Source organism: Medicago sativa, chromosome 3, assembly GCF_051527215.1.
Source record: "Medicago sativa cultivar Bolivia chromosome 3, Bolivia_mono, whole genome shotgun sequence".
Classification (NCBI taxonomy): Eukaryota; Viridiplantae; Streptophyta; class Magnoliopsida; order Fabales; family Fabaceae; genus Medicago; species Medicago sativa.
This window is the reverse complement of record NC_140751.1, coordinates 4,995,304-5,017,197: the sequence shown is the minus strand read 5'-3', so window position 1 is coordinate 5,017,197 and position 21,894 is coordinate 4,995,304. Positions and strand designations below refer to the sequence as shown.

Here is a 21,894-nt window from a genome sequence, read left to right as displayed (position 1 = left end):
TTCTTAGATTTACTTTACTCTGGTATGGTTCACTCGAGCGTTGTCAACGCTACACTGCAATGTTATAACACCGCTATTTCACAGGACTTTATACTAAATAAGGTATCAATGACCAGAAACTAGTTATGCTGGAGGCTTCAGATAAAGTCATACAAGAAGGATGTGTTTAAGGTTTGTAAAATATGCATCCAAAGGTTAAAGAAATAGGCTAAAGTGCCACAATCCCACCACGAAAATTTGCTACTTTGTTCTAAAATTATAATTCATGGGAAGTGCTTTTGATGGAAATTGGATGAAACTGTTGTAACATTTAAGTTTTTGATTCAGATATTATTTTTCTTTTAAACATTGAATTAGAGATACCACAACAATCAACAACTTGTTAAAAGGACGGAGGGAGTACTCTCAATTCACCAGCAGAAAATATTTAACTTTGATTTTTTACTTTTAATGGAAGCTCTGGTATTTGCAGAAAATAGAAATATCACAGTCTTCGACAGCAGTAGAAAATCCTACTGGGATACAAATCTTGAAAGATCAACATCGCAACATAGGACATTACAACTATTGGACAACGGAAAACTTATTATAATTTGTAAGTGATAAAACATAGGACATTACAGTAATTTGTAAGTGAAAACTAGGACATTACAACTATTTGCAGAATGAAGATTTTTTGGGCAGAGTTCCTCTAATCCCACAAATATATTTCTTCCAAGCATGAAAATGGAAGAAAGTTTAGTATTAACGTCATGGAGAAGTTATGAAGAGGACCTGATGCAAAGAACTTTTCTTTTGAATAAGATCAAGGAGAGAATCAATATATTATACGAAAAAAATCCATTAGGTAGTGGAAAACTAGTGTATCAGTAAAATTTGTCGAAACTGGTGAAAATGCCCTCAGCAATATCTAACTAGCTGTCAAATTTCACCATGAGAATATCCCCAAACAACACTGTTCCCTTTCATCCTCTCATGTTTACATAGCAACACAAGGTTGATTGTGACTTACTGATTCAACTTCACAAAGTTAACACTAATGACTTTTATACTTGACTCTTACACACTTTCTTCCTAACTCTCATGTGTAGTAAAGTAACGAATTTTGAATCACGCTTCGACATTAAAACTGAATAGCACAACTATTTGGAGTTTCTTTACTACTTGTCTTGATAATCTTTATAGGATTCACTACAAAAAAACTGGTAAATAGCGGCGGTTCTATTACGGCAGTTCCAAAAACCGCCACTATAAACAGTACATTGTGGCAGTTTTAAAAAACGCCGCTATGCACGGTACATTGCGGCAGTTTTACCCGCCCCTATAGACAAAATTGTATTTAACAATTCATAATGGGCATTCTGGCAGTTGTAGCCGCCGGTATTCTCAAAATTATTTTTGTATTCAAACTTTAACATTTCACTTTCCCTCTTCCCTTGTTTTAGTGAAATTATCCCTCTCTTTTCTTCCCTCGTTTTTTTCTTGAATTTATTCTTTATTATTAATTATTAATGTTTTTACCCTAAATTTTTCATAAACCCTCCAAATTGACAATTTCTCCTCTCTCTGAACAAACCCCTCAACTCTCACTCCCCCTTCTCACAAACCCTTTCATCTCTCAAAAGATCAACCTCTCAAACCCTTTCATCTCTCAACCGATCAACCTCTCCACCGTTCTCTCAAACTGAAACCCTTGACCTCTCTTTCTCTGTTCACAGATCCAACCACCTCCCGCCGCCGATTTTTGTCTATTAAAACCCTTTCTCTTTTCCCTCACCGATTCTCTCTTAGATATGAAAAGCAAACTCTACTGAAATAGTTCGAAGCCCTTTGTAATTCATTCTTAGTCGCCGTTCTCGCTGTAGTGAGTGAGTGAGATAGGGTTTACCGAAATGAAGAGAAACGACCGTTGCAGAAGACGAAAGCGAACGGAGAAGAGGACGAATCCGCTGCCGTATCTTCCTCTCGAATTGATCATTCAAATTCTACTGAGGTTACCGGTGAAGTTTTATCTTCTGATTGTAAGGGATTCAGTTTCATGATTTTCATCGATTTATTTGTTAGATCTGAATTTGTGATAGCGTGTTTGATTTTCTTTCATTTGACTTTTTTTTTACCTTCAAGGCAGGGGCTTTAATGCTGGCACGAATCTGTCATAAAAAGCTGCTAAGGACCCAAACAATCCAGATAGACCTTCGACTGCTTTCTTTGTTTTCATGTAAGCTTCAGTGATGATAAAATTGTTTGAATGATAAGTGTTATCATTTATCTTTTACTAACCAATTGGTTGTGGTGAAGTTCGATTTGATTATAATTTGAGTTGCTTGTTTATTTTTGTTGATTTTTGGTCTGAGTTCTGAGAGAGGTTCAATAAGGAAAGTCATAGGAATAAATTTGTTATGCTGGTGAGTTTTGTTATCTAATGTTACTGTTCTTAATTATGGTTAATGAAATTTAAATGATGATTTGAGTTTTATTATGCTATTTTCTTTGAATTTCGAGTAGGTTGGCAAAGACGGTGGATAAGAATGGAAAGTGATATTTGATGCTATAAGTAATTCACGTTTGTTTCACTGAAGAGAATTTATCAAAATACTTAATCGTGTCTTGATTTTAATATAGATTTGTGATTATGTGGTGTTTAGGACAAGTTTTGTGATTTTGATATAGTCATATCTGTTTTGATTTTAATTTAGTGGTAAGAGTTGCAACTATATTGAATGTTCTTGTTTCTTTGGCCGGATCTTGTTTTGATTGAGGCGCTTTTCCGGCACACAACGCGCCTTTTCACAACTATATCCTTCATATCTGTTTTGATTGAGGCGCTTTTCCGGCACACAACGCGCCTTCTCACAAGTATTCAGGTGTGATTGTGGCGAGTTTGCTTTAGCACTTCCTTCCAGATCTATGTATAGTATTTGAATGTCTTATCACACTTTTTGCTGCAGGAATTCACAGCCCGGCCTGATATAGCAGATGATTGTTTTTTGTTGGCTTCAAGGTGTATTCGCTACTGTCCTCAGTTGTTTATCCCCTCGCCAGTTTTTCCTTCGTTAGTTGATTGCTCTATGATTGGGATCACAGTACAGCATAGGTATGGTCTCTCCCACACACATACAATTGCACAATGTTGAAAGCATCCTACACTATTCTAAAATGGTATCATTATCATGTGCATTCTCACACTTTTTTTGTGCTTATTTATTCTTGAGATATCAGGAATCCCATAATTATTTTTCATACAGTTCCATGTCTGATTTCCTCGCCTGCATAAATGTCTGCATTTTACTTTTATTTTAGGCTCACTGTCTATAAGTTAAGGCACCATCTGCATGGAAAGAGGGCATGTATGAAATTTTTTGTTTATTATAACATATATAGAGTTACTTAAGGAGTAGATGCTTATTGAAATTTACAAGTGAAATACTTCCCTCTTAAAATACCAGTTATTTTATAACAAGAGACAATATTGATTGATTTTTTTTCTCTACCTTCAAACCTGTTTGTTTTACTTTTTAGTATGATTGCTGCATGTTAACTTTGAGTGCTTGTAACTCTTGACGAGACTATGCTATGTGAGTTGAATGAATATCTCAAAATTTTCAGCATTTTGTGGCATGTTTGTTTACCCTTTCCATGTATCGCCCACCATATATCGCCCAAATAGCTCTTCGCCTTTCGGGAGTCATTAGAAGAGTTCCTTTGAGAAAAAACCCAATATAACTAAATTGGAATGTAACTTGTAGCCAATTCGATTTGGTTATGCTCTATACCATCATGTACTAAGTTCATTTTCTAAGCTGATTATGACTGCTCCAACATAAACAAAAATCAATTTCCCTAATCAGATGTCAAATATACAAAGTTTTGAACGAGTCCTCTAAATTTCAGAAATTAGTGTCTAATACTACTGCTTTTTCAGTTTGGTGTAGGAGGACGGATGAACTTGTCGATGGCCCTAATGCTTCACATATTACAGCAACTGCAATGGATAGGTGGGAATCAAGATTGGACGAACTTTTCCAAGGGCGTCCATTTGATATGTTTGATGCTGCTTTATCAGATACCGTCAACAGATTTCCTGTTGATATCCAGGTATTGATTAATTTTGTTCACCAAATTAGATATATACATGAAAACCATCATTAATGTTGTTTTCTACTTGAAAGGCAACGAGTGGTGAATGATTTTATGAACTTCCTGCAACCAGCCTAGGTTCTTTTTGTCCCCACATATAATGATTTTGTGGAACACGTAAATATGTTTTTTCTCTCATGGCTAGAAGATAGCAAAGTTAGGAAAAGAAACTAATTGTAAACATGGTTATTATTATTTCATCTAATTCTGTTTGGTGTAATGACTGAATCATCTCAGAGTCTAACTTTGCCAATTCCAAAAGAGCTGTTATTTGGTTACTTTCTTGACTATATCCTTCCATGTAGCTTCTAACCTTGCCATTCTTAACTGCTTTGGAAGTGTTAGCTCTACCAACGTGCCTACCTACTTCAGGACAATAGCACAAGATAAAGATTAAAGACATAAATATTTAGTTGTTGGACGTGTCATAGCATTTTATATTGTTTTTACTTTGGTTTTTTCTCCGTCTTCGCTATAGCATGCAGGCTGATTTGTTCTAATTATGCAGGATTTTGGTTCTATGTGAGGCTATGGTGTGAGATTTATATGGTGCGTGATGAACACAGACAGGGACTGGCAGCATCACTAACTCAAATTTATTGCCACTAGAATAATTTGTTGGACTATGAATGTTACACTATGTATGAAAAATAATTTATATTAGTACTTGTAATTGTTATTTTTGGTGAAATGTTAAAACTGGTGGTACTAGTATTTGTTAGTAGTAATAGTAAATTTTTTTTTATAAATTAAATGATCATTACGGCGGTTAAAACTGCCACTATGCATATTTTTAAAAAAAAATAAAATGACAATTATGGCGGCTAAAACTGCCACTATCCGCAATTTTTTTTACTGAACTATTGTACATTATGGCGTTTGAAACTGCCGCTATACGCAACAAACTAGCCGCCGTTTTCATCAACGCGTATTCTGGCGGTCTACATGGCGGTTTGCATTAAACTGCCATTTTATTCATTGTGGCAGCAAAAATTCCGGCAGTTTTGGAAACCGCCAGTTTAGGTAATAGTGGCGGCTAAAACCGCCGCAATAAGCTAAATTTAGCCGCCGGAATTATCGTGTTTTTTTGTAGTGATTTAACTTTCTTGATACCGACTTGCTTGGGCTAATAACAGTAAATATATTAAGGATAATCTTTAATAATAACAACAAAAGTTCTATTTACTATGGGAAAAATCTTAAATACATAGGTCAATTAATATTTAACAATGACATGAAAATCTTGCAACCAATATTACCATTTATGCAGAAAAAATCTCAACTTTACCATGCACAAAAAACATACCTATCTTACATGAACTTTGAGTGATTCTTTTGCCCTCATAACCTTCACAACGAAGCAGGGGCATGATAACATTTGATTTATGCACTTCATAATGTATTGTTAAAGATTTGAAGCATACATTCTATAATTCTTTCAGCTCAAAGCACACATTTCATCAAACATACTTATGACTTGACATAACATCTATGTCTTATTTCTGATCTTAGAAAATCTAACATCAAACAATCTAAAGAAATGCATGATTCTGAACTATCTACAATGAAAATTATGATAAGTGCACAAAAACCTCTAAATAAGAAATAAGTGAAACTTACTGCAATTTCTTAAGCTGCAAATTCAAATGACCATTGGATAACAATGATTCATGAAGTAACCAATAATCACAGAACAAGTTCAAAATAAATATTATAAACATAAATTAACATATAGGTTCTAGTTCAATTTCATGCTCAAGGGACACAGCACCTCATCTACAAACTAGCATTAAAAACAAGGTGATATTAAACTCTCAACGCATATTTCAAAGGTAATACGCTTTTAACTACCGTCCCTAGAATTGTAAAACATATAGTTGCCTTTCCCATACTTAAAACACTTGAGGAGCACTTGTTGGTCCTTGATATATATTGCTTTAATATAGACTTGCCTGTAAGAAATAGTGCACAATTTAGTCCAAGACTCAAACATCATCACCACAAAACATGATCAAGCCATCCTTGAGAACACTCAAGTGCAAAGTACATGATTCGACCTTACCAATATCATTGGGCAACAAAACCTTTTGGTAAGAATCGTTCCTCATATCTAGAGAAAGAATAAAACATTGACTTTTCTCAGTATCTTTAGAAACCAGCCAATTAATCGTGTCGCTCACACATTGGCCAGATTTCTGAATAGGGACAACAACAAAAGGGAACATTGGAATTCTTTTCCAAGAACTGGTACCCAAAGTATGAACCTTCACTTCATCTTCCTCAACAAAATTACGTAAAACAGACACAACCTTGTAATTATCACCAACAGGATCATATCCGAAGCCATACATTCTCATAATGTTTCCAATAGTTTGTTGGTCACTAACAAGAGGGGGTAATTCCTTGATTTTTCTAATGGTAGGGTTCAACAATTGAACATTAAAGGAGTTTGGATAATATTGAGAAACAAGACAAAGAATACCATTGCACGATTCAACAATGTAAATATAACTGTCAAATTGTGGGAAGGCAGAAGTGGTGAAGTTGGTGAAGCCGGAGTCCAATTGGTAAGACTTGAGTATGAATTTATGAGAGTACTCTACCCAATGGACATTGTGCGTGGTTGACAGGTTAAGGTGCTTCTTAGCGAATTTGTGATCAGAGATTAGAGAATTCCATGACTTGCAGGCGCATCGGAGCTGAAGGAGGAGCTTCACGGGTAACCTACTTAGGATTTCTTCAATGAGTTCAAAAGGAAGAGATGGCAGCGGCGACGCATGAAGTGAAGGTGATGTTAGGGTTCCAGTTAATTGTTGCCTCTTAGGGAAGAGCGCTTGGTTTTTCTTCTGCGTACTTTCCTTTTTGTGGTATATTATATGGTAAAAGCTTCTTGGTACGGGAAGTGCTGTGACGAAAAACGACGAATGAATATACACCGTAGGATATAGATAAGATTGTGAAATATTTGTGCTTTTTATATATTTTAAAAATATAACTCCACCGTCTGCATGTATTGTGTGAATCCCGTACTATAGTTTTCCGTACTATATAGCGTTCCTCATATTATATATACGGTACAATTTTGGGTTGGAATAAGCTGGGCTGCAAAGGTCTAATATTTATTTTTGACTATTACTTTTTTCGATGCCGTGAGTTTCTTAAGCGGATTAATTTTTTATTTTTTTTTTGAAAATACACTTCGTTTCGATTATAGAATCCTAAAGATTTTTTTGGATATTTCGGATTTTATAATTTGAAAAGTGTTAGATTTCAATAAATTGGTGTCAATGATTTCATGCCTTCGTGTATTCAACAAATTTTTATAATCCCCGCAAAAAAAAAAATTATTATATAAAATAGGGTTAATAGTGCTTTACCCCCTGTAATATAATATAGGTCATTTCCGGTTTTCCCCTCTGTAATTTTTTTTGGTTTGGAATACCCCTAATAGGTCATTCAAAAACCAACTTTTTTTTTTTGCTGAAATTTTAGTTTTTGAATGACCTATTTGGGGTTTTCCAAAACAATTTTTTTTTTTACAGGGGGTAAATCAAAAAGAAAAATTTACAGGGGAAAAATCTGAAATGACCTATATTACTGGGGGTAAAACACCATTAACCCTATAAAATATTGTTAAAGGCAATGAACATATACTTATATAAAAAAAAAATCATTATACATGAAATATATAAAAAAAATCATTATGTAGTTGTTAATGATATATATTTTAACTAATTCAACCCAAGGCCTATACTACAATCACCAAGTCCAAGACGTTCATCATTTTCAATTTTGAGTCCATCTCTGACTTTCTTTTGAGCTGGAACATTCTCTTCAAGGTCACGGTTTTCAACAAGGTATCATATCTTATGTGCAATGCACGTGTCATACTGACTATAACAACCACCAATAAGTTATACCATAATAAAAGATTGTTCTTAAATAAGTCATACGATCAAATAAAAATTACATTAACCATATCAAAATAGTACTCATATTTTAGGAAAATAATACAAACAATATTAGTTATTATAAAGATTATGGTATATTTTTGACCCCCTAACTTTTTCAATCTTGGGATTTTGGTCTAAAGTAAAAGGTTAAGGTATAAAGACAAAGTTGTTGCCTTTGTGGTTACAACGCCGATTCCCTATCGCGACATATCCATCTCAGATGGTCGTTCACCGAGCGCTCCAGGTGCAAAGATGAACGTCCTTATCAATGCTCAGGCTCCGATGAAGTGCAAATTGTTGAACTAGTTGACACATTGTTGTCTTTTGGCAATGCTCGGGGCCAAATGAAGTGAAAATTGTTCACATTGACACTAGGGAGAGGGTGAAATGGCGTGATTCAATGGCTTGAGACCCAAATTCGTAGATTTCTTTTCCAAACTCTATATAAGTTTCAAGATCTAGTTCTCCGCTTTCAAAAGGCAACCTAGTCAATGGACAACCTCAAAGCAATACGCTGGAAGAAAGAGAAAACTATAGAGCCTATATTAAGAGATTCAACAAAGAGGCCATTCAAGTAAAGAACACTGATGACAAGATGATACTCAGACTAACACTCTTGAAGGGACCATTTCAATGAGATTATTGACCACAAAGCACCCCACAAATTCAGCAATCAACTAGAAAGGGCCAATAAGTATATCCAATGTGAAGAGATGTTGGAAGTTAACAAAGTCATTTTTTGGTAGTTTTTTGTTAATTTGTTTGGTTTAAAAAAATTTATGGAAAAATAAGCTTAATTCAAATGTCAAAATAAAGATAAGTCCTTGTGTTGCACCTCTTATTAAAAGTAACCAAAAACAACATGATAAAGTAAAGATAGTACATTAAAAAGACCGTACGTTGAGACATTTTCCATCAGCATTTTGATGTCAATACAGATTATTAAGAAAGCCAAAAACATGCTTAAGGTTGCACAAAAACATTTCAAAAACCAATAAAATTTGCCTGTTTTCGCTCATATTTTAACAACTTGCTGACAAGAAATTTGCAAGGTTGTCATTCTCGTACATTTCGGTAAAAAGAATCTTGATGTAAACTAAAAATAATACTACAAAGATTGAAAAATAAAATAATAGTAAAACCAAAGAAATGACCAACAAGGAACTTAAATCTCAAACCATAAACTGATAGAGTGACCAAAACAAAGATGCCATTGTGAATTTGGACGGGGCGGCTTGGAACCCAATTTTGCCACAATCATACCAATCACACTCCTTAAGCACGCAGAAAGTCCTTTGTGTTTTTCTTTATCGTCAAAAACAAAGAGCTGCCCATCCTTCTATTTATTGACATCACTTTTAGCAGTCCGAGACAACGTTGAGGAGGCTATTAGAGACAACGGAAAAGAATGTGAAACAAACAGGTACCCGCGATGAGAGCATGACTGGACATAGAATAGAAAACACTATATGAAGTTGACAAAGCAAAACCCTACGATCTTATGAGTATGTCACCCAAGCGAAGGGTGATAGACAATGCAAGGATTTGAATAACATCTAAGAGTTTTGATGCGTAGTCAATTAGTTTTTGTGGATAATTGAGATATGAGGGAGTACAATCAAGTTATCATATTGATAGATGCATTATAATAGGGCAACCACAAAGGACAGACCCTAATTAGATCTATACATTTGGAATTTGGAGAGAAATTAATTTGTTTGTAGCTTAAAGAATCAACTATTCTGCATTTGAAATTTTAACAAGATACGATCAAAAAACAAAGAATCTATTGTACAAGAATCCTTGGAGAATGAAGGGTAGCTACTATTTTCAATATTCTGGCATATACTCCCAATCAGTACATTTATAAACAATTAATCTTATTATTAAAAAAACAATTACACTTCTTCTTTCATCCTTAACATTATGATTTCAAATGAAGCTTCCTAATTATAAATAATGACAACAGAAGTGATGTTCAGCCTTGGTTTGAAAGTTGCAGACATATGTTTTAAGATACAGAGATTATATTTGATTTTGCTTTAGATGTTGCTGGTAGCATAAATTTGTTAGAACTGCCAAGACTCAAAATTGAAGTTAAAATGGTTCATCAGCAACCAAATCAAACAAAAAAGGATGGTTATATAACATTTCTTTCATATACTTACATAAGAATTGATATTAAAGCTGCTATAGAATCATGGGGATTTTTGTTTTACTTTCACCACCTTCGCTAATTTGGTCAGTGTCTTAGCGTAGTTCTTGTGACTGGAGTGCATAGCTACAAAAAGAGAAGAACATTTCATTCTATTTTAAATCATTAAGTGGGGTTTATGGAAGAGCTGTTTAAAATCCATGAGAGGAGGAAGAACCAACCCGTTAGTCTCTTAACACTTGCTTCCTAACTCTCATGGGCAGCAAAGTAACTAGTTTTGAATGATGCTTCGACATTAAAACATGCCTTGGCTATTTCAAGTTTCTAGCCTATACAGATTTTAGCTTCAACTATAAAGTTGAATAGCACAACTACTTGAAATTTCTTACCTATTTGGAGTTACTTTACAACATCTCTCGCTGATCTTTATAGGACTTAACTTTCTTGATACTGACTAGCATGTATTAAGGATAATCTTTAATAACAACAAAAGTTCTATTTACTATGGGAAATATCTTGAATACATAGGTCAATCAATATTTAACAAGGATAGCAGCTAATATAAGACTCCAACATTTGAAATATTTCCAACACACCATGTTAAGGTTCAAAACATATTTATATCAGCAAGGATAGCAAAATTTATGCAGAAAAAGTTTCAAAACTTTACCATGCACAAAAAACGTACCAGGCTTACATGAAGTTTGAGTGATTCGTGTAGCTCAAAGCAAACATTTCATCAAAAATATTATTGACTTGACATAATAACATCTATGTCCTATTGCTGATCTTAGAAAATCTAACCTCAATCTAAAGGAATGCATGATTCTGAACTATATACAGTCAATTTCATGAAGAGAGAATAAAAACCTCTTAACAAAGAAATAAATGAAACTTATGGCAATTTCTTTAGCTGCAAATTCAAATGACCTTTGGATAACAATGATTCATGAAGTAACCAATAATCAGAACAAGTTCAAAATAAATATCATAAACGTAAATTAACATATAGGTTCCAGTTAGATTTCATGCTCAAGGGACATAGCACCTCATCTACAAACTAGCATTAAGAACAAGGCGATATTAAACTCTCAACACAGACTTCTGGGGTGTTTTCAAAGTCAATACTCTTCGAAGTACCATCCCTACAATTGTTAAAAATATAGTCGCCTGACCAATCCTCTTTAGGCTTGAGGAGCACTTGTTCATCCTTGAAAATATATATTGCCTTCATAAAGGCTGGCCTGTACGAAATAGTGAACAATTTAGTCCAGGACTCGTTATTTCCATATTCCTTCATTACCCAAACATCATCACCACAAAACACAGTCAAGCAATCCTTAAGAACACTCAAGTGCAAAGAACATCCATCTACCTTACCATCATTGGGCAACAAAACCTTTTGGTAAGAATCGTTCCTCATATCAAGAGAAAGAATAAAACATTGACTTTTCTTAGTATCTTTAGAAACCAACCAATTAATGGTGCCACTCACACATTGGCCAGATTTCTGAATAGGGACAGCAACAAAAGGGAACATTGGAATTCTTTTCCATGAATTTGCACCCAAAGTATGAACCTTCACTTCATCTTTCTTAACAAAATTACCACTGATACACTCACATACACGTAAAACAGACACAACCTTGTAATTATCGTTAACAAGATCATATCCGAAGCCATACATCATAATTTCCCTTAGAGGTAGTCGCTCTCTTGAATTTTCATCGGGGGGCAATTCCTTGAATTTTCTAATGGAAGGGTTCAACAGTCGAAACTGAATCAAATCTGATTCTGCATAATAAACAGCAAGACAGAGGATGCCATTGCATGAGCCAACTAAATAAACAGAATTGAAAAGAGAATGCTTGAGTAGTCCGATGTTGGTGGTGGTGACGTTGGTGAAGAGGGAGTCCAGTGGGTAAGACTTGAGGACGTCTTTGTAAGAGTAGCTGCTTATACAGTGAAGGGTGTGTGTGGTTGAAAGATTAAGGTGTTTCTTTTGAAATTTAGTATTGGAGATTAGAGAATTCCATGACTTGCAAGCGCATCGAAGTTGAAGTAGGAGCTTCACCGGTAACCTACATAGGATTTCTTCAATGAGTTCAAAAGGAAGAGTGGGCAGCGGCACCGCGTCAAGTGACGGTGATGTTAGGGTTCCGGTTAATTGTCGCCTCTTCGCGTAGATTTGAGAATAAATAGTGTTGTTTTGCTTGTCGCCACCCTCGTTACCTATAGCCATTGGACTTCTGTAACTAGCGTAGACAACGATTGATGAGAAAATAGCTAAAGAGGGGAGTTATATGTGTATATATATAGTTGGTACATTGTATTTTAACCTATGGAGCGTGGTTGTTACTATATGTGAATTTATGTATGCTGTATGTAAAAGAAAACTACCCTTTTGGGCTGGATTTTTTTTCCTCCAAAAATACCTTCAATTTTCAATACAAATAACACATGTAACAAATAGATAAGAATAAATTTTTTTTTGACAAAAAAAAAAAATCTATTCTTATCATTTAAAAAAGATAAGAATAGATTTAAATACTAAAACAAATGTAACAAACACGATATGAATATATATTTTCTTTGTTTTTATTTACCTTTATCATTTAAAAAAGTAACAAACTACATGAGTATATTTATACTTACTTTTTCATCATTCCAATTATACCCTTAAACAACTTTTTATATAATAATTTTTTTAGTTTTAATCAAAATCAAAATTTCATAAAAAAAACATCATTCATACACCCTCCGGTCACTAATATAAGCAAAAATTGACATTTTGCATTCATTCAATTAATGATGTATATAGTCTTTATTATAGACCACATACATCATTTAATGAATGAATCTAAAATGTTAACTTTTGCTTATATTAGTGACCGGAGGGTGTAATTTTCAAATTTTAACACAATAAAAAGAGCAGAAAGACGGACACGTTAGTAGACAATTATACATAGACATATATGTAGATGAAACATAACAGCTGAACAGAGTTAAGACAAAATTACCATATGAACTAATATGCTGATGATAAATTGGGAGCAAAATAAAGGACGAAATTAAGAACTTTTATCTCAATATCATCATGATCAACTTAGTAATCTCAAAAGAACTATTATCCTGATTTACAATTTTTTTTGTTGGTGTTATAAAGTAACAAAGCAAAAAGAAACAGAAAAAAAAAACTAAACACTAAATAGCTAGTTTGTCTTTAATTAGAAGGACCATCTGGAGGACGATCCTAATGAAATGAATATTCGGAATGGACACCCTTCTTAGCCATAAAGTCAGTACATATATTTTTCTCCCATAGAATGTAAACTAAATTGATAGTTCCATAGTGCAAGGCATCTCAGATTTTTAGTAACAAAAATATACACATGCAAACTTTACATTTGTCATGTTGAGAATAAGGTCTTCCAAACAATCACTCTCGCAAATGAAGTTTGTATAACCGAAATCATAACAAGTTACAATCCCAAGTTGAATAGCATGAAGTTCCGTCAAGAGTGCTTCAGCAACATAATTACATATGTAAAAGTTGATTCTACAGATTCAAACTGGCACTTCCTTCGTCTCAATGTAAGTGTATGTTTATAATTAGATTCTACAACGTGTAAGAAATAGTCAACAATTTAGTCTAAGACTCGTTCCCCAAATTAAGAGAAAGAATAAAACATTGACTTGTATTAATATCTTTAGAAGCTAACCCGTTAATATATTGACTCGTTTCCCACAATTTTGTGTTATGAAATCGTTGAATAATAAAGTTTATAATCAATGTTTTTGATCACATCTCTCTTAATGTAAGTCACGAGACATCCATTCATTCATTCCCCATTAGATTACACAATTTGAACCGTGATCGACTAATTACACTTTTAAAGTATGGAAATAGAAAGAAAAATGGATTGAGATGAACCAATAATCTCGTTGTTTTTTTGAAAGGATGAACCAATAGTCTACTTGTTAGCACTAATATTTTCAAGAGGTCTGAGAAAGGTAGTTGTTAGTACAATTGTTGTCAAAATCCCGACTTAAATCCAAAAATCCGTGATTTTGCGACTTTCTTCATCTTCAACCGATTCAAACTATAGTAGAATCCAAAATTAGGCAAAATCCATCGATTTTAATTGCGATTTTACGATTTCTTATAAATTAAAACATTTATGACTATATAGCATTCATAACATATATTTAATTTTTTTTATAAAATCCATCGATTTTGATTGCGATCTTACAATTTCTTATATTGATTCTACAAAATTAGTTGAGTAAAATCTTTCGATTTTGGTTGCGATTTTACGATTGTCGATTTTGTTCTTCTCTTTCGACCCGAAGAAAAATCCCGATTTTGACAACCTTGGTAGCACTAATATTTATCCAACATCATTTAAAAAAGTACGATTATAGCCTCAGTTTACCCAAAACTCTCATGTCATCACCTTTGTCGAGAGAGTGTCTAACAAAACACACAGTTCACATCTCTAACCAAGACAAAACATTAGAGTTAAGCAGTGGACCACATATAGTTCCACTTATCACAGATTGTACTAAACTTCACCACTAGTATGAGAATATGACATATTTATGCACATTAAACTAAGAATTTTGGTACTTTCTTTCATTTTTAAAACAATGTGATCCTTTACATCTAAGAATCTTTACCCTTACAAAATAGATTCGCATCAATCCTTACTCATATATTTAGTCTCAAACTCATCAACTTCCGTTTTATTTTTTTACATTGTCTTGTTAAGCCTTACTCCGAAAGAAAATTGTCTAATTGTTTATTAATTCAACAATTGCATTGTAAACATATACACATTACCATCAAGGACGGACCCTTTGAACATATTTTTTTTTCTTCATATTATGCCTAAGGCCCGTAAAACTCTAGGAACGGCCCTGTTTAGCTTACGGAGGGAATATTCTCATTTCACCAGGAGATAATTAAGAACTTGTATTTTTTAACTCCGAATTTTGAATCACGCTTCGACATTAAAACTGAATAGCACAACTACTTGAAATTTCTTACCTATTTGGAGTTTCTTTGCTTAACTTTCTTGATATGGACTTGCTAGGGCTAACAACAGTAAATATATTAAGGATAATCTTTAATAACAACAAAAGTTCTATTTACTATGGGTGATATCTCAAATACATAGGTCAATTAATATTTAACAATGACACGAAAATCTTGCAACCAATATTACCATTTATGCAGAAAAAATCTCAACTTTACCATGCACAAAAAACATACCTATCTTACATGAACTTTGAGTGATTCTTTTGCTCTCATAACCTTCACAACGAACCGGGGCATGATAACATTTGCATAATATATTGTTAAAGATTTGAAGCAAACATTTTGAAATTCTTTCAGCTGAAAGCACACATTTCAACAAACATATTAATGACTTGACATAACATCTATGTCCTATTCTGATCTTAGAAAATCTAACATAAAAAAATCTAAAGAAATGCATGATTCTGAACTATATACAATGAAATTCATGATAAGAGCACAAAAACCTCTAACAAAGAAATAAATGAAACTTACTGCAATTTCTTAAGCTGCAAATTCAAATGACCATTGGATCACAATGATTCATGAAGTAACCAATAATCAGAACCAGTTCAAAATAAATATCACAAACAAAAATTATCATACAGGTTCTAGTTAGATTTCATGCTCAAGAGACATGGCACCTCATCTACAAAATATCACTAAGAACAAGGTGATATTAAACTCTCAACGCAAACTTCTGGGTTGTTTTCAAAGTCAATACGCTTTGAAGTACCGTCCCTACAATTGTAAAAAACATAGTCGCCTATCCAACCGTCTTTACACTTGAGGAGCACTTGTTCATCCTTAAAAATATATATTGCCTTCATAAAGATTGGCTTGTAAAAATTAGTGAACAATTTAGTCCAAGACTCGTTATTTCCATATTCCTTCATTACCCAAACATCATCACCACAAAGCATGGTCAAACAATCCCTAAGAACACTCAAGTGCAAAGTACAAGCATCGACCTTACCAATATCATTGGGCAACAAAACCTTTTGGTAAGAATCGTTCTTCATATCTAGAGAAAGGATAAAACATTGACTTTTCTTAGTATCTTTAGAAACCAACCAATTAATCGTGCTGCTCACACATTGGCCAGATTTCTGAATAGCGACAGCAACAAAAGGGAACATTGGAATTCTTTTCCATGAATTGGCACCCAAAGTTTGAACCTTCACTTCATCTTTCTTAACAAAATTACCACTGATACACTCACATACACGTAAAACAGACACAACCTTGTAATTATCATTAACAAGATCATATCCGAAGCCATACATCATAATTTCCCTTAGAGGTAGTCGCTCTCTTGAATTTTCATCAGGGGGCAATTCCTTGAATTTTCTAATGGAAGGGTTCCACAGTCGAAACTGAATCGAAGCTGATTCTACATAATAAACAACAAGACAGAGGATGCCATTGCATGAGCCAACTAAGGAAACAGAATAGCAAAGAGAATGCTTGAGTTGTCCAATGTCGGTGGTGGTGACATTGGTGAAGACGGAATCCAGTGGGTAAGACTTGAGGACGTATTTGTAAGAGTAGCTTACACAGTGAAGGGTGTGTGTGGTTGAAAGACTAAGGTGCTTCTTATGAAATCTGGTGCTGGAGATTAGAGAATTCCATGACTTGCAAGCGCATCGAAGTTGAAGGAGGAGGTTCACCGGTAACCTAGCTAGGATTTCTTCAATGAGTTCAAAAGGAAGAGTGGGCAGCGGCAGCGCATGAAGTAACGGTGATGTTAGGGTTCCGGTTAGTTGTCGCCTCTTCACGAAGAGTTGAGAATAAACAGCGTTGTTTTGTTTGTCGCCACCCTCGTTACCTAGGGCCATTGGACTTCTGTAACTAGCGTAGACAACGTTTTATGAGAAAGTAGCAAAAGAGGGAAGTTATATGTGTATATATGGGTACTTTGTATTTTAACCAAAAGAGCGTTGTTGTTTTTTAATTTATTGCTTCAACCTTCCCCTAATTTTTCTCTCTTAAAAACAAATTAAAACAAATTCATCCGATCCCTAATTTTTCTCTCTTGAAAACAAATTAAAACAAACTCATCTTATAAAACGCACTAACTTAATCTTTTTTTAAAAGAAGAAACAAACTTAATCATAATCCCAATCAAAATAAATTTTTCTATAATTCAATTCAACTTCTAAATATCTAAAAAGTTAAAAGCAATTTACAATCTATTATCTTTCTCTAATTATAAATTTTAATAAATATATTTTATTTATCAATAAAATAACAAAATACGGTTGAGACAATTATCGTTGATACTAACAAAACACTGAGAAAATATTTTTACTAAGAAAATAAAAAATAAAAAACATTCAATTATATCTGATTGATAATCACATAATAACAAAACTTCAAGAAAGTTACAAAATATCTATTACAACGCATATACATGCTTTTCAAAAAAGTACACATTTTCAAGATTTTTTATTTTTTTTTCTAAAAATAATTTGCCTTTGTTTATCTTTTTTTAGTCAAAAGAAAAATTATGGAGTATTAATAAAAAATAGATAAAGACACTGGGGGCTTTAGACCTGACTCATCTACAACTCAAAACGGGGATACAACATAATAAATCAAACCAAGTAGATCGACCCTACTCTATCCTATTATTTTTATTAATCACAGGCGCAACCTAGCGAACCCATATACGGGTGCGAAACAGAGTTACACAAAAAATATGAAAAGCGAACATCTGCAAAGAACAATTAATGGATTGACTGTTATCAAAATCCAAGTGTGAGCAGCTCCCTAAACAAATCAGCAAGCATAAAAGCTCTTTCGTGCTTGAAGAACTAGAGTGTAGGCAAAGAGGACACCCTAAAACCCGCAGATCTCAACATAGTTGGAAACAACAGAGAATCAAAGAAGTCATGCCACCATGCCATATTATAAAATAATATTTTTTCTATTGTTGTAGATTATCAATTATTATATCTTTTAGAAATATTACTATTAAAAACACCGAGAAAAATGGTAAATGAGTCACTAAATAAAAAATAAGTGGCATGCCTCGTGTGTAATTTCTGAATTAAAAAAAATAAAAAATTTCACATGAAAATTTGTTGAGTTTAATACGAAATACTTCTCTATTGACGATACAAATCAAAATTTGATTTATTCTCATGAAATATAATTAGTTGGAAAATAATACAAACATCATTAGTTATTAAAATAATTATTTGTTCTTATTAAACACAAATAAAAAAAATAAAGGGAGGAAGGGAACACAACTTTAATAACTAGCAGTATACAATTATACATAAACATACATGTAGATGAAACATAACAGCTGAACAAAGTTAAGACAAATTAACTCCTATGCTGATGATAAATTGGGAGCAAAATAAATGAAGAAATTAAGAACTTTCATTTCAATATTATTAATCTCAAAAGAACTATTATCCTGATTTATGGTTTTTTTAAGTGTTATAAAGTAACAAAGCAAAAGGAAACAGAAAAAACTAAACACTAAATAGCTAGTTTGTCTCTTAGAAGGACCATCTGAAGGACGATCCCGGTGAAATGAATAATCAGAATGGTCATCCTTTTTAGCCATAAAATCAGCACATATATTTTTCTCTCACGGAATGTGAACTAAATTGATAGTCCCATAGTGCAAGGCATCTGAGGTTTATACTAACATAATTATACACATGCAAACTTACATTTGCCATGTTGAGAATAACGTCTACCGCTTCCAAGCAATCACACTCGCAAATCAAGTTTGTATAGCCGAGATTAAGGTTGGGAATAGGCTAGGCTGAGCTAGGCTTTGCAAGGCCTGAGTCTGGCCTGCCAAATTTTTTGAAGGCCTAAGCCTTGCTTGCGGCCTGTCATAGGCTTACTTTTTAGGCCTGAGTCTGGCCTTCTGAGAACCTGATACGGCCTGCTAGCCTGTTTAAAAGCCTATTTCATATGAACATATTTGAATAAGCAATGTAATCTAAGTTTAAATAGACCAGCGAACTAATATATCAATTAGATTAAACTCTATTTTGATAATTAACATGAGTTTTTAGGGAATTTGACTATATATTGTATCAGTTTTCAATTCTAGTTTATAATAAACATTTAAATATGCAAAAAAATTAATGTATACTAATAAGCTTAAATTATTGAAAAAGTTAACAAATTTTTATTTTAATTCAAAGTACAAAATATAATATGATAATAAATAATATTATTCATATTTACTTAAATAGGTCGGCCTAATAGGCCTAAGAGTTTTTTTGAATGAACTGCGGCCAGACATTTTAAGCTAAATAGGCTTCTAAAAAAGCCTAGGCCTTCTCTATTTAAGAAAAAAGCCTGACCTAGTCTGGCATGTCGTAGGCTAGGCTGTAGGCCCCTGTAGGCTGACCTGGCCTATTCCCATCCCCAGCCGAGATCATAACAAGTTGTAATCCCAAATTGAATATAGCATAAAGTTCCGTCAAGAGTGCTTATACTATATCTATACTATATACTATATAATAAAGAAAATAACATGTTTCGGCTCTTTTGGACAGATTTTTTTGTTATTCCAATTATACCCTTAAATATATTTTTTTTATAATGATATTATATTGTTGGTGACTTGATGTTATTAAAAAACATAAGAATTTTTATTATATTTGTTATATTATTGTGGTCAATATGAAAATATAAATATGGTTTGTTGAGTTTTTTACATTTGAAAGTCACAAATATTTATCTATATCTATACTATATATAAAGAAAACTACCCCTTTCAACACTTTTGAGTGGGACTTTTCTTTCCAAAAATACCCCTTAATTTTAAATACAAATAACACATGTAACAAATAGATAAGAACAAATTTAATTTGAATATTAAAATAAATGTAACAAACGTGAGCAAAAAATAATGTTAAAGATTGGACTTTAAATCTTCTAAAAAAAAATTAGTAACAAACGTGAACAAAAAATAATGTTATAGATTGGACTTTAGATCCTCTAAAAGAAAAAATTAGTAACAAACGTGAGTAAAAAATAACAAAACGACATAAACAAAAAAACAAACCGTGGGAGATCCACGGTCATAAAAGCTCGCCGATGAACAACCTACAACCACCGTAAAAAAAAAAACAACCTGCGAGCAACACACATAGCCACATGAGGGAGGCTGTCACCACCATCAAACACAGTGACCCAAGCCCGAAACAAACAATCACCTGATCACAACCACCACCGTCGACCAGCATGAACACCCACCAGGACCCTTGCGAGAGGAGAATCAGATGATAGACCTAGAAAAAATCAAACCAGCAAACATCTTGCAGACCCAAACAATGGCAGAATGGCGAACATATGGCAGAACGACGGACATATAAGGAGATCTAAAGCGAAATACCGGCCACCGGAGGAGGAAAGGTAAGAGAAACCAACTACGGCGAAAGGGACGACAGTCCCCTAGTGGTACACCCTTAGAAACGGCGAGCGTACCATTGTCCTTCAAGATCTACATTTCGATAAGTAGGATTTGGATTTCGGTCGGAGAGATGTGGCGGTGGTGTTTGGTTGTTTTGTAGAGAGAGGCGAGAACATTTAGTTTAGAGACAGAAATGTTCGTACTTAGATATTGGTTCATATATTAATTTGATCTTATCAACTAAATATTTTATTTAAGTTTCAATTAATTTTTAATATTTATGTAGCATAAATGTCTCATCGAACTACTCATTTTAATTTTAAATTTTCTAATCATCAATATTATCAATCAATTATCTTTCTTTTATTCTCTGTTTATGAAAGTTAATGATCAACGAAAATACAATTTTGTCTCATCTAATCATGTGACACCTCAACATATTTCTATGTGTTTGTGTCTTTGGTAACAAAAAATCCTATCTAAAGGAAAGAAAAAATAATGTCAAAACATTGAAGTGTATTTGTAACAAAATATTCCTTTTTAAAAATTGAATTAAACAAACTAAATCCCTATTATAAAAATTGCTTTTATTACGATAAACTCACAAGAAAAAGATTCTGTTTTTTTATAAAATGTAAAAAATATCTAAATTGTTGAATGTCAAAATCAATTTTATTCTAATGCGTAACAAACAAGATCATTAGCTAGTTTGTTAAAACATTTTAAAAAATAGCATTGTATCTGTTTGTTATATTTTAAAAGAAAAACTAAGATCTAATTTTTTTTTTTAAAACAGATACAAATGAAATTTTTTTAAAGAGTAACTTTTTAAAAAATATGTTTTTTTTTTTGTCAAAAAAAATTATATGTTTTTTGGGTGAGAAAATAAGTATCAAATGATTTTTTTTTTTGAGGGAAAAATAAGTATCAAATGATGAAAGTAATTTCGTAACGATAAATTTATTTTATATAGTTGGATTCAAACAAATTAAATTGTTTTTTCAAAGAAGTGATTGTTATTACGATAAATAAACATAAAATTGGTTTTTTTTCCATAAAGTCTCTAAAAATAATCTTCAAATTATTGAATGTTAAAATCATTTTTTTAATCTATAAAAACCAATTCATATATTTAATTTACATTTACTAAAATAAGTTATTATATTTATGTACTTTT

General features: G+C 33.0%; 4 protein-coding genes across 8 annotated transcripts; 1 reads left to right on the top strand and 3 right to left on the bottom strand.

The window, feature by feature from the left end:
- Window positions 1-1,190: 1,190 nt before the first annotated feature.
- Window positions 1,191-4,886, top strand: LOC146935115 (transportin MOS14-like). 5 transcript variants are annotated; one of them, XR_015030129.1, is made up of 7 exons: window positions 1,569-2,021; window positions 2,129-2,405; window positions 2,506-2,554; window positions 2,760-2,864; window positions 2,949-3,094; window positions 3,923-4,095; window positions 4,646-4,886. XR_015030129.1 is itself a non-coding variant. In XM_085750281.1 (6 exons), exons 2-5 carry the CDS (start codon window positions 2,400-2,402, stop codon window positions 3,930-3,932), a joined length of 267 nt encoding a protein of 88 aa, XP_085606407.1. In that variant the 5' UTR covers window positions 1,573-2,021; window positions 2,129-2,399; the 3' UTR covers window positions 3,933-4,095; window positions 4,646-4,886. The 5 variants fall into 5 exon arrangements, 1 of the variants encoding a protein (XP_085606407.1); XR_015030128.1 differs by lacking the exon at window positions 2,506-2,554 and having other exon boundaries at window positions 1,565-2,021; window positions 2,129-2,218; window positions 2,697-2,864; XM_085750281.1 differs by lacking the exon at window positions 2,506-2,554 and having other exon boundaries at window positions 1,573-2,021.
- Window positions 4,887-6,122: 1,236 nt separating this feature from the next.
- Window positions 6,123-9,160, bottom strand: LOC146935114 (F-box/kelch-repeat protein At3g23880-like). The gene is made up of 2 exons (XM_085757851.1): window positions 9,121-9,160; window positions 6,123-7,042 (listed from the first exon to the last, which is right to left on the bottom strand). Exons 1-2 carry the CDS (start codon window positions 9,158-9,160, stop codon window positions 6,123-6,125), a joined length of 960 nt encoding a protein of 319 aa, XP_085613977.1.
- A 2,031-nt stretch (window positions 9,161-11,191) lies between these two features.
- On the bottom strand, window positions 11,192-12,487 carry LOC146935113 (F-box/kelch-repeat protein At3g23880-like). Its single transcript, XM_085757596.1, has one exon. It carries the CDS (start codon window positions 12,485-12,487, stop codon window positions 11,312-11,314), a length of 1,176 nt encoding a protein of 391 aa, XP_085613722.1. The 3' UTR covers window positions 11,192-11,311.
- A 3,500-nt stretch (window positions 12,488-15,987) lies between these two features.
- On the bottom strand, window positions 15,988-17,163 carry LOC146935112 (F-box/kelch-repeat protein At3g23880-like). Its single transcript, XM_085757595.1, has one exon. It carries the CDS (start codon window positions 17,161-17,163, stop codon window positions 15,988-15,990), a length of 1,176 nt encoding a protein of 391 aa, XP_085613721.1.
- Between the last annotated feature and the right edge of the window lie 4,731 nt (window positions 17,164-21,894).